Genomic DNA, 15,451 nt, shown 5'->3' on the forward strand with positions numbered 1-15,451 from the left:
TTGTCTCTTTACTGGTGAACTACTCCATGATCAATCAACTCTTTGGCCAAGGGTCCGGCCATCTGAAAAAGGCCTCATTGCTAAAACAAATATTTTACTTGGAAGATACTTTTGGCACACACACGACCTCTGGACACTAAGAGTCATGGGCTGGCACAGCCACCCGCAGCTGTAGCCTTTGTGGAGACCTGTGAGCAGGTGAGTCTCAAAACCCATCAGAGCCAAAAAAAAAAAAAAAAAAAAAAGAAGACAGTGAGCGAGAGTTCAGAGGACTGGAAAATCAGATAATCAGATGACACATTCGCCTTTCCAGCCAGAAGGAAGGAACCCAACTCCTGGGGAAGGTCATATGGAGAAGTCTCTGGCACAAAGAAATTGAGGAGCAAGCCATGATGTTTAGGATACACCAACCCAGCGATGTTTGTTGAATGAATAAGTAAGTGAAAGAAAGAAGGCTGAACTGTGAAACCGCCCCCCCTCCCCCGCCACCGCCACCGGGGATGACTCAGTGACCGACTGCCCGAGAGCTATCTCACTCTCTGGGCAGATCAGAGACAAAATGTTGTTTGATCTTGCTGTTCCCCTGCCGCGATTCTTTTCCATTCTTCACTAGGCAGAGCGATCCAGAGGCAAGCCCCTGACTAGGGAAGGAGAGGAAGGCACCCTAGCACACTGAGATGGGGCCCAGGAAGAGAAGCAAACCTGCAGGAGGAGGGGACTGGCTCGCTCTGCAGGCTGGGCAGGAGAGGGCCTGGCAGAGTGAGTGACAGGTGCTTTCCAGACAGAGGGGAGGAGGCTGGGGGCAGGCCTTGAGGGTCGGGGAAGGGGTAGTGTGGACTGCTCCAGAAGCCAAAAGCCCTTTGGTTGAGTCGGAGACCCAGGATCGAGGCCAGTAATCCCGGGGTTGAGCTATATCAGAGCCTGAGGGAAAAGGAAAAACGTGTACCCCTGGCTGTAATGAAGCAAGCAAATGCATCAACAAGAGTTTCTGAATCTACTTTTGGTTTGCCTCACTTTCTTCTTTTTTTTTCATTTTTTATTTTTTTAATTTATTATTATTTGTTTAATGTTTATTATTTTTGAGAAGGAGAGAGACCAGAGAGCAAGCAGGAAAGGGGCAGAGAGAGAGGGAGACACAGAATCGGAAGCAGGCTCCAGGCGCTGAGCTCTCAGCATAGAGCAGGGTGCGGGGCTCGAACTCACAGACCGCGAGATCATGACATGAGCTGTAGTCGGCCACCCAACCGACTGAGCCACCCAGGCACCCCTTTATTTTTCATTTTTTTAAATGTTTATTTATTTTTGAGAGAGAGAGACAGGGAGACAGAGCGCGAGCAGGGGAGGGGCAGAGAGAGAGGGAGACACAGAACTTGAAGCAGGCCCCGGACTCCAAGCCATCAGCACAGAGCCCGACGCGGGGCTCGAACTCATGGACTGCGAGATCATGACCTGAGCCAAAATCAAGAGTCAGACGCTTAGCCGACTTGAGCCACCCAGGTGCCGCCCCACATCTTTCCTCCCTTTTGTCTCAGGTTCCAATATGGCTCAGCACAGCCCTGACCTTTCTTTAAAATGCTGCTATTTTGTTCACGGGCAAGTTTTTTGCATTAATTTCGTTTTTTTAAAAAACACATTCAAATGTCGATTACTGAGTCTTTTGGTGTCCCCCGAAATTGTGTGCGTGAGGCAAGTGCCTCCCTCGCCTTAACCCTAGTCCTGGTGGCCCGAGATGTACTGAAAAGGCTGCCAGTTTTCTGGTTTCCATCTCCAGATGCAGAGTACCGATTAAAGGGTTTTAAACAGGGGTGCCTGGGTGGCTCAGTCGGTTGAGTGTCTGACTTCAGCTCAGCTCATGATCTCGTGGCCCGTGGCTTTGAGCCCCGTGTTGGGCTCTGTGCCAACAGCTCAGAGCCCGGAGCCTGCTTCGGATTCTGTCTCTCCCTCTCTCTCTGCCCGTCCCCGACTCACGCTCTGTCACTCAAAAATAAACATTAAAAAAAAAAATTTTTTTTTAAATAACAAATAAAGGGTTTTCAACAGAGGCGTGATGGCTCAGAACTCTTGTCCACTGGAAGTGACAGGGCTGAAGGAGAGGGGGCCCTCGGGATGTGGGGAGCTCACACTGGAATCCTGGAGCACAGCAGGGTGCCAGTAAGGATCAGGTCCCAGCTCCTCGAGGCTCCCGGCCCGCCGTTCTCCGTCCTCACAGGCTTGTGCTAAAACATCCAAGTTGGCAGGGCACTTGGGGACCTCCCTGCAGCCAGCCCCCTTTTTTCCCAGCAAAGGGACCAGAAGAACAGTTGGGCCTACAAGACTTGCCTGCCGCTGTGTGACTACAGGGTACCCGAGCGATTTCAGGCAAGCCGTTACCCTCCTGGCTCCAGAGCACCCCGGGGTGAACTGCATGACTGTGCCACTAGCCTAGACACAGCCGGAAGGACACGGTTAGCGGAGGGCTGGCGAGGCACGAGCGGAACCCACGTCCCCGACCTCTGCCCGTTGTGCCAGGGTTCTGATTTCATAAACTCATGTCCTCTGTCCTGGCCTCGTCTTCCATCTGACATAAGAGCGAGGCTCCAGGGTCCTTCAAAGACCGAGGGACATCAGGCAGGAAAGGCCTTCCCTCCCGGCTCCCACCCGGCGTCTGGAAACAGGACCCGGCGGCCCGGCCCACCTTTGTTAAGCGTGTGGGGCTGACACCGGTTGGGAGTGAATTGTTACTTTCCAATACAGAGGAGGGTTTTCTCCAACAGAAAAGAGTATGAAACAAAACAAAGCGCTCCACTATACGTACCCTCTCCCTTCACCCCTGAATGTTTGGAAAGAAACCAGGTTCTCAGGCCCCTTCAGGCTCAGGGCCAGGCGAACTGTTGCGGAACTCGTTACTAGTTCGTCGCCAGTTCACCCCCAACCAGACCCGCAGCCGACAAGCCAAGGGCTCCGTGCAGCCTGAGTTGCAGGGGGACATGCTTAATCCACACATATAGCTCTTCCCACGCCAGGGTGAGGAGGGATGGAATTGTTTAGGACACAGCCTTTCTTAGGGAGCAGCTGGGGGCTGCTGGGGAAGGGCTGAGTGGGGGATGATCTGTTTCAGAATGAGTTGGGAAGGACTTATTTCCAAAACCAAGGACATACGGCTATCAGATGAGCACAAGGTCACAGGCAAGGCCAGCCTGTCCTCTTCCGAACTTGCCTCACTGTAAAGCTTTGTGGGGACACCCCCTCATCAGCAAGGAGGTGAGAAAGGAGGACCTATTTACTCATGAGCTTTAAACAGCACTGGCCCGGGGTGCCTGGGTGGCTCAGTGAGCTGGGCCTCCTACTTCGGCTCGGGTCATGATCTCGATGACTGTGGGTTCAAGCCCCACGTCGGGGCTGACAGCTCAGAGCCTGGAGCCTGCTTCGGACTCTGTCTCCCTCTCTCTCTGCCCCTCCCCTGCTCATGCTCTGTCTCTCTCCAAAGTAAATAAACATTAAAAAAATTTTTTTTTCATAAAAAATAAATAGCACTGGCCCTTGGGCTCAGCTGATCATCATGCTATTTGATGTCCCTTATCTAAAGACTTCTATGACAATATCTCCCTTTGAGATTAAAAGGAATTTACTAGATAAGGCTTTAGATAAGGAGTAAACAATATAATCAATTGAGTCAATATACAAAAGCAGGATACAGGATACACCTGACCTCTGGGTTTTTTTTTTTTTTTTGCTGGTTTTGTGGGTCTAATTTAATATGGAGACAAGGCTCGGAAGGCCAGAGAAATGCAGGATGTGCTCAGTCCCAGAGCCCAGAGCAGCCCGGTGGGAAGAGACTGCTCACAGGTGGCTCTGCCTCGTTACCCTGCGGCCACGGCCACTGATCCAAGAGGAGACCTGGCTTCCACAAAGTGAGATGGTGCCGTGCCAACCGCTGACTGACGGGTGGACGCCCAGGGCTGCTGGTATTTACCTTTAAGTGGCCAATGATGAACTTGTGGACGAAGTGGTTCCATGTGGACTTCTTGTAGACTGACAGGTGGCCATAATCGTGTTGCAGCCATCCAGCTTGGGCCTGGGGAGAGAGATGCTTTCACAGTGCCAGCTTTCACCCGTAACCAGCCTCTGTGAGCTGGAGGCGGGGGAGGGGGGCGGTTGGGGCGGGGGCTTCCGGTGACCGGTGAGGGTGTCACACGTCACCTGAGAGGTAGCAAGGACAAAGGCCGTGATGACGGTTGGAATCCAGCCATTGCCAAAGTAAAAGATGGTGAACCAGGCGATGCTCTCCATGGCAATGATGTGGGCCAGGAGGAGGAGGAAGAACAGGTGGTTGCTCTTAAACAGGTTCATATCCTCGGCGGTCTTCCTCAGGGCCCGGAAGTCCTCCGTGATCTGGGACTGTTGAGCAAGAGCACAGGGAAGGTGTCGGCCACCTGGCTGCTCTGGAGGGGACCGACGTCTTCTGGCCCAGAGAAGCGGTGGCCAGGGAGGCCGATCCACAAGCCTGCGACCCCAGGGAGCCCGGCCACCGTGCACCGCATCAGCGGCCTCCACGGCACCCGCCTGGGCCTCCGCAGCCCTGGGGACCGCACCGTGTGGCCACAGCCAGTCGAGTAGCGGAGAAAGGACTCGACTCAAAAGCCTGCCTTGTACACACCGTGTTCACAGTGACATTATTCACAAGGCCAAAGGCAGAAGCAACCCAGGCCTCCGTCAGTGGAGGATGTGGTGCATCCACACAGTGGAATATCACTCAGCCTCAAAAAGGAAGGAGAATCTGACACCTGCTGCCGCACGGATGAACCCTGAAGACATCGTGCTCTGTGATATTAAGCCAGACGCCAACGGACAAATATTGTATGATTCCACTTAACTGAGTTACCTGGAGCGGGCATATCACAGACAGAATGTAGAATGGTGTTGACCGCGGCTGGCGGGAGGGAGACCGGGGAGTTCATGTCTAACGGGGACAGTAGCAGTTCAGGGTGGGGAAAAAGTTCTGGACATGGGTGGTGGTAAAGTTTGCATGACAAAGTTTGAATGCACTCAAAGCCACTGAACTGTGCATCTAAAAACGGTTAAAATGGTAAAGTTGATGCTACGGATATGTATATATTACCACACACACACACACACACACACAGGCACATGCAAGCTTGCATTTCCCACTCCCCGACACTGCCCTGACTTGTTCTGGGCACTCTGTCGAGTCTTGAGGGGATTGCGGTGGGGGAGACAAAGCAGACAGCTCAGGGAGGCAGGACACCTGTTGGGCACTGGGGATGTGGGGCCCTGGAGACCAGGGAGGAGTTGGGGGTGGCTCTGGGGAAACGAACGTGACTGGGAGACAGAAGGGGGCTGGGCGGCAGGGGTAGGGCAGGCAGGGAAGGAGAGAGGGTGCTTTGAAAGGGTAGATGGGGCGGGGCGTGCATGGAGAAAGCCAGGTTTGGGAGCCTGGGTGATAAATGTCGAAGAATCTGCCAACCATTTAAGCAGCAGGGAGAGCAGGGAAACAAGGTGGGGGCCAGAGAAGCAAAGCCAGGAAGGAGGGAGACCACAGGACACTGTGGAGAGGAGAGAAGCTGCCTGCCTGCGGTGCGGGGGGGGGGGGGGGGGGGGGGCGGGGATCACGCAGGCTCCCGGGCCTGGGGGGGGGGGAGGATGACCTTGGGGGGCAACAGGGAAGGGCTGGAATTTCCCGGGGAAGGAGAGAGAAAATGGTGTGTGGGGGGGGGGTGGGTGGAAGGGGGGTTCAGGGGCTGGACAAGAAGGAAGGACCCTGTGCCAGCCTAGCTCGACTGAGACCCTGGAGGTGAAGAGGTGGGGGATGAATTACTCGAAGGTAGGGGGCCAGCCCAGGCTGGCAGCAAGAGGAGAGGGCTCACTGCAGAGCCTCTGGGTGCTCTCTGACCCCAGATATTGGGCAGTGGCTCTTCTGGACTGACATAAAGCTCCCTTGGCCCACGCTGGCACTTTCTGTCTTGGGCGAGCACCTCCTCCTCTCCCCACACACCCTCCCCTCCTTTCTTGGTCTGGGCACACTCACATTCTTGCCATGGTCCTGGCCGGGCTCTTCCGGGGCCAGCTCTCCGATCAGCAGAGGCTTCATGAACTTGTGTACAAAATCAAGGTCACGGTGGAAGGCTCGGAAGGCATCCTGGGGAGCAGGAAAGCAGGTGGTGAGTGGGGGCCTCAACCCAGGGAGGGCAGGGCTCACCAGCACCGGCTCTCTGTGTCCCCACATTGATTGGGGCCTCCCGGGACCCGGCCCTAAATGTTCTCTCCAGCCTCATCTTGGCAGATCCCTCTGTGCCCAGCTGCACCGGCGGCATGCCTGGGTCGCCACCCTGAGCTCACCAAGGGTGCATGCGGACATTCAGGATGCCGCCGAGTGAGTCAGAAAAATGCGCCCCTCCAGGGAGAGGCACTGTGCGGGCACAGAGCTGGGCAGAGCCCAGGAAGGATGAGAGTCTCCGTAGAATCCCTCCAAGGGGTGCCTGGACCACCCACCAGGCTGTGCACCTGGCTAGCCGCCAACAGCACCGGGCTGGAGCCTGCTACGACACAGAAAACGTGCTTAGGAGATCACGTCAAACCAAAAACAATTACAGAACTAGGTAAAAACCATTTCTGAAAAAAAAAAAAAAAAGTTTCCGTAATCTGAAAAAGCATGAAAATAATTACTGAAATTATGGAAAAAAAACCTTGGAGAAGCCTTACACTATTACGTGTTAAGTTGATTTCATTCCTTTTCCAACTTTCTCTAACACGGATACATTGCCTTTAAAATAAAAAAATAATATTGTAATATCATATCATCATATTATCGTAATTCTGATTATAAAGTAATAGCATGCCTAATTTGGGCAAATTGAAGGAATGTACAGAAGAATAAAGAGAAAAATAAATACCACCCAGACGGTGAGCACCATTGTTAATATTTTAGTTTATTTTCTCCAGGTTTTTTTCTGTTATGTCCATTACTTTTTTTTTTTTATTTTTTAATGTTTATTTTTTGAGAGAGAGTCAGAGCACGAGTGGAAAGGAGGCAGAGAGAGAGGGAGACACAGAATCCGAAGCAGGCTCCAGGCTCTGAGCTGTCAGCACAGAGCCCGACGCGGGGCTTGAACCCACGAATCGTGAGATCGTGACCTAAGCCGAAGTTGGACGCTTAACCGACTGAGCCACCCAGGCGCCCCTCTGTTACGTACATTATTATCTAAGCCACCTCATAACAGATGCAGCAGTTCCATTAGAGGTGAGCTGGCATCAGGTCCCCCTCGTGGGCTACAACATGCTGTCCCAGTGGTCAACATTTACCCTGCAGTGAACCAAACTGAGACATTGCAGGGCAGGGGACTAGAATGACGCCACGAGAAATCATCAGAAATGTCACCGTAGTGGAGAAAAAAGTGTGCGTGTGCGTGTTGGGTGGTGGGTGTTTCAATTTTTAAAAACCGACAAAGATAAGACACAAAGATATAAAAACAGCAATGCTTGGGGCACCTGGATGGCTCAGTTGAGTGCACGCTTCTGGCTTAGGTCATAATCTCACAGTTCATGAGTTCAAGCCCTGCATCGGACTCTGCTGTTAGCCCAGAGGCTGCTTCGGAACCGGTTTCCCTCTCTCTCTCTCTGCCCTCCCCTCCCTGGGTGGCTCAGTCGGCTGAGCAGCCGTCCAAATTCAGCTCAGGTCATGATCTCACGGTCTGTGAGTTCGAGCCCCGTGTCGGGCTCTGTGCCGACAGCTCAGGGCCCGGAGCCTGCTTCGGATTCTGTGTCTCCCTCTCTCTCCGCTCCTCCCCTGCTCACACTCTGTCTCTCTCTCAAAAATAAAGATTAAGGAAATTTTTTTAAATGAATAAACATTTACTTTTAAAAAGCAGAAACATAAAAACAGCAATGCTTGATCTGAAAGGCTCATATTGCGGGGGGGGGGGGGGGGGAGAAAAAAAAACCTCAGCCGTTTTCCAAGACATTTTGGGAGTTGAATGAGAAAATTTGAATATGGGCCGGACATCTGATCACATTAAGGAGTTATTATTAGGTTTCTTAATAGCAGCAAAAGCATTGTGATTATTCTTAGGGGGAGGTGGTGAAGAATCTAGGGCCGAGGTTGCAAAGAAAATCGCACGCGCATAAAGAGGGGAAATGCAAAAGTGGCAAAACGTTGCGATCTTGGTTGAGGAAATACAGGTATTCACGACAGCAATCGCCAGGCCTCTCCCGCTCCCTCACTGCATCCCTGGCATCAAGTCTTTTTGCCCAGTCTTTATTCCATTTGTATCTAGAACAGACTTACAAAGCAACACTTTGTGCAGTTTTGGAGGCAAAAAAAAAAAAAAAGTCCATGCCCCACTAGCTGAACAGAAAGGGCTCAGATCAAGTATATTTTCAGAGCAGAGATGTGATGCTGGTCTGGGCCCCGGGCAGGAGGGGAGGGGGCCTGGGGGCCGGCGCTGACCAGCTCCGCCACTCTGGGCCAGCCTCAGCGCCCTCTGAGAAGTGAGGACCTTCCCAGCGCCAAGTTCGAGGCTCCCCGGGGAAAGGCCGGCCGGGAGCTTTGAAAGCAGGGCCCGGGCATCGGCGGTGCCATGGAGGCAACGCTGCCCTCCAGTGAGAGCCTACAGAAGCCTCTCCATTGGCCGTCCTCACATCAGACCACGGCTTTCGAGAAATGACAGGAAGTCCTTGGTGAGGCAGTTTCCTGAGGGCCGGCTGCTCTCTACTCCTCGCTGGGAGGTGAAGTTCAAGTCTGCAAGTAGTTCTGACCGCTTTCTGAGCAGGCCTGGGGGGACCACCCACGAACCCACCAAGCTCGTGCCCATGCCGGGGTCTCTGCACAGCTCTTCCTTCTGTCTGGAGCCCTGCTCCCATAGTGTCCCCCGGCTGGCTTTTCCCAACCACCCTCCAGTCCCACCCTTTCTCTGGGCCTCGCCCTGTTATGCGGTCTTCCTCACAGTTGTCGAATTCGCAAGCCGTTGTATGTTCTCACTTCCTTCTCGCTGGTCTCTCCCACAAGGATACGCGCTCCACAAGGGAAGGACCCCAACTGTCTGGTTCACTACGAGCAACCTCAGTGCCTAGGAGGGGCTCGCAAGTGAATGCGAGGGCCCAGGACCCCCCAGCTGTGCTCTCTCTGACCCCGTGGAAGCCTTTCCACTCTGCAATCACGTTCAGACTCTTCTTGTGCCGTTTGGTGCAACTTTGCTCGTGCTTCTAAGACCCCAGAACACTTCACCTTCTCCAGCACCCGTGCTGCTGACTGTGGAACCATCCCACACTGACACAGCCACTGAGTCACAGGCTTTGTGCACGTAAGGCAGTAATCTTTACCAAACTCTGAGGCAGGCCCTATTTAATTTTGTTAGGTTTAAAAAAAATGTTTAAGATGTTTATTTCTGAGAGAGAGAGAGAGCAAGCAGGGGAGGGGCAGAGAGGGAGGGAGACACAGAATCGGAAGCAGGCTCCATCCAGGCTCTGAGCTGTCAGCACAGAGCCCGATGCGGGGCTCGAACTCACGAACCGCGAGATCCTGACCTGAGTCGGTTAAGTCGGATGCTTAACTGACTGACCCAGGCACCCCAGGCAGGTCCTATTTTAAAGACAAGAGGCTGAGGGAGGTGAAACTGCTAGCCCACCGTCACATTCCAGGGGTGCCTACTAGAGTTTTCCAATGTTAGTACACAGGCGTCAATCCAAACGAGCTTTCTCCTCCCTGAGAGTTGAGCACTTTTTTGGGTCTCCCCGCTTTGGAGCATGGAGTGTCACGGGCAGGCCTCACGCACTTACAGAAAGTTCTCGGGAGCTGTTTGGTTACAGAAGGGTCTGGCTGGTGTAAGGTGGGTCCCCAGGCAAGGCAAGACAGGGCAATGCAAACGTTGACTTGGAACCAGAATCTACCCTAGCCCGACAGGAAGGGAGGCCAAAGGCTTTCCAGGAAGGGCTGGGACAGGGGCAAAGAGAAGGGAGTGGGGACAGGTTGGGAGCAGACTGGAACTGTCCCCAGGAGGGCAGGTGGGCAGGTGTGTGTAGCGGGGGGTGGGGAGGGCAGGCCGCAGGCAGAAGCACCAAAGATTCCCAAAAGGAAGACACACACGCCACATTTCCTGCTTCTGCCACCAACCCAGGGCCAACGCCAGCCAACCTCTGCATGAAGACACCTTCCCTGGCCCGGCCCCAGGGTCTTCCGACCACACGAACGGTTGGGTGCCATGATCTGTTTCTGGCTATGTCCCCTTCTCAGCAGAGCAAAGCTAGTCTCCGGTCCGGCTTTGGACATCTGGGGCCTTAACCCGGGACCGGGAAAGTACAGGAGCAGCAAAATCAGGGCATTCCAGGTTTTCCAGGTTGCAGGGACTCTGGAGAACAAGAGGGGTTAAAGAGGGAGAAGCAGAGGAGGGACCCTGAGTTCCCGGCCAGAGACGGGGTCGCTGACTTCCTCTGCACAGCAGAGGCCCTGGGCCAAGGGAAAGGGGGCAGTGGAGGCTGTGGGCAGCCAGAGGGCCCTCGAGGGGAGTGCGCCAGCTGATGTCTGGCCCATGCAACGCCCCCCCCGGGGGTGGGAAGGGTGCAGTCGCACAGGAAGCAGGTGCCTGCAAAAGGCAACAGATTCTCACGGATGCTAAGACGTGGGAGGATGCTGAGCTGGGGACGGTACCCTCCCTGAGACCGCAGTCAGTGGGAACGGGACTGCTCGGTCCCGATCCAGCTCTAGGAGGTACAGCTGCCCTCCAGTCACAACCAGAAGACGGATTTCAAATGCAGCGAATGCCTCTTCCTTTGGTAAAAATGGGGTCACTGAAGTCTCTCTTCTTCACACTCCGTTTCCTATTTCCTGAACCCCCTTGCCATGTGTGCTGGGGACATGCACGTGCCCACCTGTGCGCGGGAGGCCAAGGGACACACAGTAAGTACAGTACCGATCCCTCACACTCAGAGCGCGTCCTCAAGTTCAAGGGGTGAACTCACGCACACCCATTTGAGCCTGGCGATGACCTCCCATTTCACAGACCTAGAACGCAAAGTGCATAGCAAGTGCCTTGCCGCGGGATTCACAAAGCTGGGATGCGATTCTAGGTCCTCTGCCTCTCAAAACCGTGGCCCCCCTGCCCTATCTACAGGAGGTCAGAGATTTGTTCCATTTTCAGTGTGGTGCCTTTTCAGAACAGCGTAGGAGCAGGTTCACAGATGGAACCAATCCTGACCTCTTCCCACCTTCCCTCGGTTCTAAGAGGGGACCTATGCAGACAGGGCAGGAGAAGTTGGAGACAAGGCAGGAGCAGGGGGCAGAAATGCGGGAGCTGGTGCCTAGAAGGAGGGGGCTTGAGGAAGGAGTGAAGCGAACCCAATAGATGCGGTCACTCTCTGAATTATTCATCTTTTTTTTTAAGTGTATTGATTTTGAGAGAGACAGTGAAGGAGAGAGAGCACATGCGAGCAGGGGAGGGGCAGAGAGAGAGGGAGACACAGAACTTGAAGCAGGCCCCTTGCTATGAGCACAGAGCCCGACCGACGCGGGGCTCGATCCCGTGAACCACGCGCTCATGACCTGAGCCCAAACCAAGGGCCGAACGCGTCACCAACTGAGCCACCCAGGCGTCCCTGAATTATCCATCTTTATGCCCAGGGCCCAGCTCAAAGCCACAGAGACAGTGAATACATGTGTCAGATGAATCGTAGTTGAAGATGAAAGGCCCCAAGTCAGGAAAGTTCGGAGGGCCAGAGGAAGAAAGAATAGGAAGGGAGGGTGGATGGGAGAAGGGGAGGTGGGAAGATTCAGAAACCCTCGGCTTAGGGCTGAGCCCTGCCACTTGAGCAAAATTTTAAACTTGAGCGAGGTCTTTAAACCCGAGAGCAATGAGAGATACCTGTGGGGCTGAGCTAACACGCGGGCATGTGCCCTGTGAGTTGCAAAAATCAAGTTCAGGCAACGCCAAGTGCTAACTTCTGCAGAAGTGCCAAATGACAACAGTCCTTGGCTCTGTTGTCCTTTCGAGGAACAAAGAGGTGTTCCTGACTTCTGAGGCCTTTCTCCAGGAGCAGGAAAATCCCTTCTTGAGGCCCCGAATGGTCTCAAGAATGGCTTCCTTGACTTCTGACCTCTTGGGAGGATGTTCCTGCCTTGCGATGGGCTCAAAACAGTGCACTGCAGTGCTCCGGGGGGCGGGGGGGGAGCAGTCCCTGTCTGCTGCCCAGTCCCTCCCCAAGCTTTCATGGCCCAGACACTCTGGCTCTCCCCAAGCTCTGAGGAAGAGGTCCATGCTCTGAGGGGCAAAGCTACCTGCTGAACAGCTTAAAACGAAGGAACTCTTGATTCCTAACCTATTCCTGCCTCTCCGAGTCCTCTTATACACCCCCTGCTTCCCGTGGCCTTTTCCCATCCTGGTCCCAGACAGCAGAGAGAGAGAGAGAGAGAGAGAGAGAGAGAGAGAGAAAGAGGGAGAATCCAGTCTTACACTCCACTGTTAACTCAACCACACCACCAGTTAGGGCATACCGCTCCATAAAAGCCTCGTCGTAGAAGGTAGTAAGCTTTGGGGGAAAGGGTTGTATATATGCTTTGCTACTCCGATAAAAGCTGGCATAGATTCAAACTTCTTTCCTCCCAATTCCTTGTTGCTTACTTTTTAAAAATTTTATTTTCGAGAGAGAGGGAGAGAGAAAGAGCACAAGCAGGGGAGAGGGGCAGAGAGAGAGAGAGGAGAGAGAATCTCAAGCAGGCTCCACACTCGGCGTAGAGCCCAACTCGGGGCTCGATCCCACGACCCTGGGATTATGACCTGAGCCAAATTCAAGAGTCAGATGCTCAACCAACTGAGCCACCCAGGCGCTGCCACTGCCCCCCCCACCCCCGCCGCCTTGTTGCTCATTTTACACGATCTTCATTTTTCTCCAACTTGTCTGATAACGCTTGGTCCGTGGCATTTTCCTAGCGTTTACAGCTTACGAAGTGCTTTGCCACACAATACATTATTTTTTTTTATTATTATTATTTTTTTTAATACATTATTTTTCCACATAAGAAAATATGTTTGATTGCGGAAAGACCCCAACCCGGAGTCAGGTTTTTTACTTGAGTCGCCCTTACCCAACTTCCCCCAACAGTTTGTGGGAAGGTCCCCAAGCCGTAATGCAGATGGTCTGAAAACCTCTTGTCCACTAAGTTATGATTCGCATTACAGCCCCCGGGGCACTGTTCTCCAGCAGGTGAGACCGGATGGGCCCCAAAGCTGTAAGCATCTTCTCCTGTGGGCCCTCCTGGGGATCTCGCATAGGCCTGGACCCTGCTCATCAAAGCAGCAAGCCATTAACAGCCGGAGATTATAGCTGCCTGGTCTGGCCTCCTTGGCTAGGCCCGTCCCAAGGAGCCTTGAAAGAGGCAGGGAGATCAAAAGTTGCACCGCCAGGGGCCCATACTGCTAGGACAGCAAAAGCCCCGGACAGCAAACGTCCAGCTGCAATGATCTACATATCCCTCCCGTGGCTTCTCCCCTCTTCACCCTGCGCAAGTAGCTTTCAGCTCATTGCCACCAAGAGAGGCTTTCTTCCCTCCTTGACTCTCTCTTCGCTTCCCTCTCTCCCATCTGAGTCCACTGGGCTCCAGCTGCACCTTAAAGAAATGCAAGCATTTCAGACTGGGGGCGGGGGTGTGAGGGGAGGGGGCTGGGAGGTGCCCCAGGGGCAGAGCCACACCTTTGGTGTGGGTAAGATGGGCAGCTGTGGCTCCTGCCGAGGCCCCATCGCCCCAGCCCCAATACCTTTCGGTGTGCAGATGAGGAAAGGCATTCCTGGCAGGATTTAGAAACAGAGGACCATTGAGTAGTTGAGGAGCCCGCGAGTAACCTTGGTGCAGCTGGGACCTGTAGCCAAGCCCGCCTAGTGCCGCTGAATCCACGCAGCTCAAGGCCCCTCTCGACCTGGGCTTTGCAAACGCTCCTTCCAGTTCCCCACCCCGGGGGCCCAAAAACCGACCCCCCGGTGGTCCTTGAGGGCTTGGGAACAGGAGGTCCCGGGCGGTCCCTTCGTGGCAGCCACTGTGGACCTTCTTAGACAAGGATTCCAGCAGGAGCAAGCCCGGCCTGGACGAGCTTTTTCCTTCCCCGCCCCCTTGTCTGGCTGGAGAGTGAGGGACGCGCGCTGAGTCCACAACTGGCCCCTCTCCCGCTCGGTCCCGCGGTGCCCCTGAGCCGCCATCTTCCACGCTGGGGGTGCCACCCCCCCTAAAGCCCGATTGCCCCCTTCGGAGAGTCCCTAGCTCCGTGTGAACCCGGGGGGAGGAGCGGACGCGTGGGTCCCAGCGCGCGCAGTAGACCCCGCGCGCTTCTCCACCGCCCGGATCTCCACGGCGGCGCCGCCTCCCGCGCCGCAAAATCCGATCCCCATAGCCGGGTGGCCCGGGCCGTCCTAAAGGATGAGGGCTGGGGGGGCGCGGAGGGCGAGCGCAGGAGGCACACTTTTCCTTTCCTCCCCGACGCCCCAGGCTCCATTCAGCGCTGGAGGTCTCGTCTGCAGCCCTGGGACTCCTGGCCCCCGACTCCCGCCTGCAGCAGAGAAAGGTGGCGGGGGAGCCCCCAGAGCCTTACCGTCGCATCTTCCCCCGCGTAGTGCCCGATGACCCGCTGGCCACCCGGGTGCCGGCTGGACCATTTGGTGATGTTGTAGACCTTGCGGTCGATGACGAGCCACTTGTCCGTGCGCAGGTTGTGCTTCTGAATCTCCTCCCAGCTGAAGGTGGGCATCGGCGCCTCGCGCTCGGTGGCCCCCCCGCCCTGGTTCCCCCCTTTCCCCATGCTGCCTGCCGCCCGGGACGCCCCGTGCACTGCGGCCTCCTCCGCCGGCGGCCCGAGTGTGCGGCCCGGGCCCTGCTCGGTTTCGGCTTTTGTCTTCTCCTACTCCTCCTCCCGCCGCGCCCCCGCCCCCAGGCCTCCTCGCCCGCGCTCGGGAGTATCCCTGCCTTGCCTCCCGAGTCTCTCCGGCTTCCCGGGGCCCTCAATCGGTCCCTTCCCTCCGCCCCTCCCTCCGCCCCTCCCTCCGCCCGCCAGCCCGCGGTGGACTTTCGCCTCCAGTAAAAACTCCCGGGGAGCTCAGGACCCCGATGCCTCCTCCGCCCGCCCCTCCGGCTCCCCCCGCCCGCGGCTCCGCATCCTCCCGCGTTCTCCGCCGCCCGGGTTTCCACAGTGATCAGCAGAGCGCTTGCACCAATCCGGGCGCGTCGCCCCGCCTGCCATTGGCCCAGGAGGATCTTTCGAAGGCCAGCGGGCTGGAGCGGCGGTCCCCGGCTCCCCCCGCCCGCTCGCGCGGAGTGGAGCCCTGCGGCGAGGCCGCTACGTGTCCTCCCTCCCTCCACCAGCTCCTCTCCCCCGCCGCCCCCCACCCCCACTCCAGCCCCGGGGCGCCGGAGGAGATCCCAGAAGAGCCGCGCGGCGGCGCGGGGGTGGCTGCAGGGCCCCGCGCGCGCCCCCCGCTCCGG

The 15,451-nt window shown here is 55.6% G+C and overlaps 1 protein-coding gene across 1 annotated transcript in view; it reads right to left on the bottom strand.

Moving 5' to 3' along the window:
* Positions 1-14,989, bottom strand: part of LOC125911228 (acyl-CoA 6-desaturase-like) — a 32,137-nt gene extending 17,148 nt beyond the window's left edge. Inside the window, exons 1-4 of the mRNA XM_049614975.1 lie at positions 14,565-14,989; positions 6,026-6,136; positions 4,180-4,377; positions 3,953-4,054 (exon numbers count right to left, since the gene is read on the bottom strand). Of these exons, the coding sequence (XP_049470932.1) occupies positions 3,953-4,054; positions 4,180-4,377; positions 6,026-6,136; positions 14,565-14,771 (618 nt within the window). The 5' untranslated portion in view covers positions 14,772-14,989. The remainder of the gene's footprint in view (positions 1-3,952; positions 4,055-4,179; positions 4,378-6,025; positions 6,137-14,564) is intronic.
* Positions 14,990-15,451: the final 462 nt, after the last annotated feature.

This window comes from Panthera uncia, chromosome D1 (assembly GCF_023721935.1).
Source record: "Panthera uncia isolate 11264 chromosome D1, Puncia_PCG_1.0, whole genome shotgun sequence".
NCBI lineage: Eukaryota > Metazoa > Chordata > Mammalia > Carnivora > Felidae > Panthera > Panthera uncia.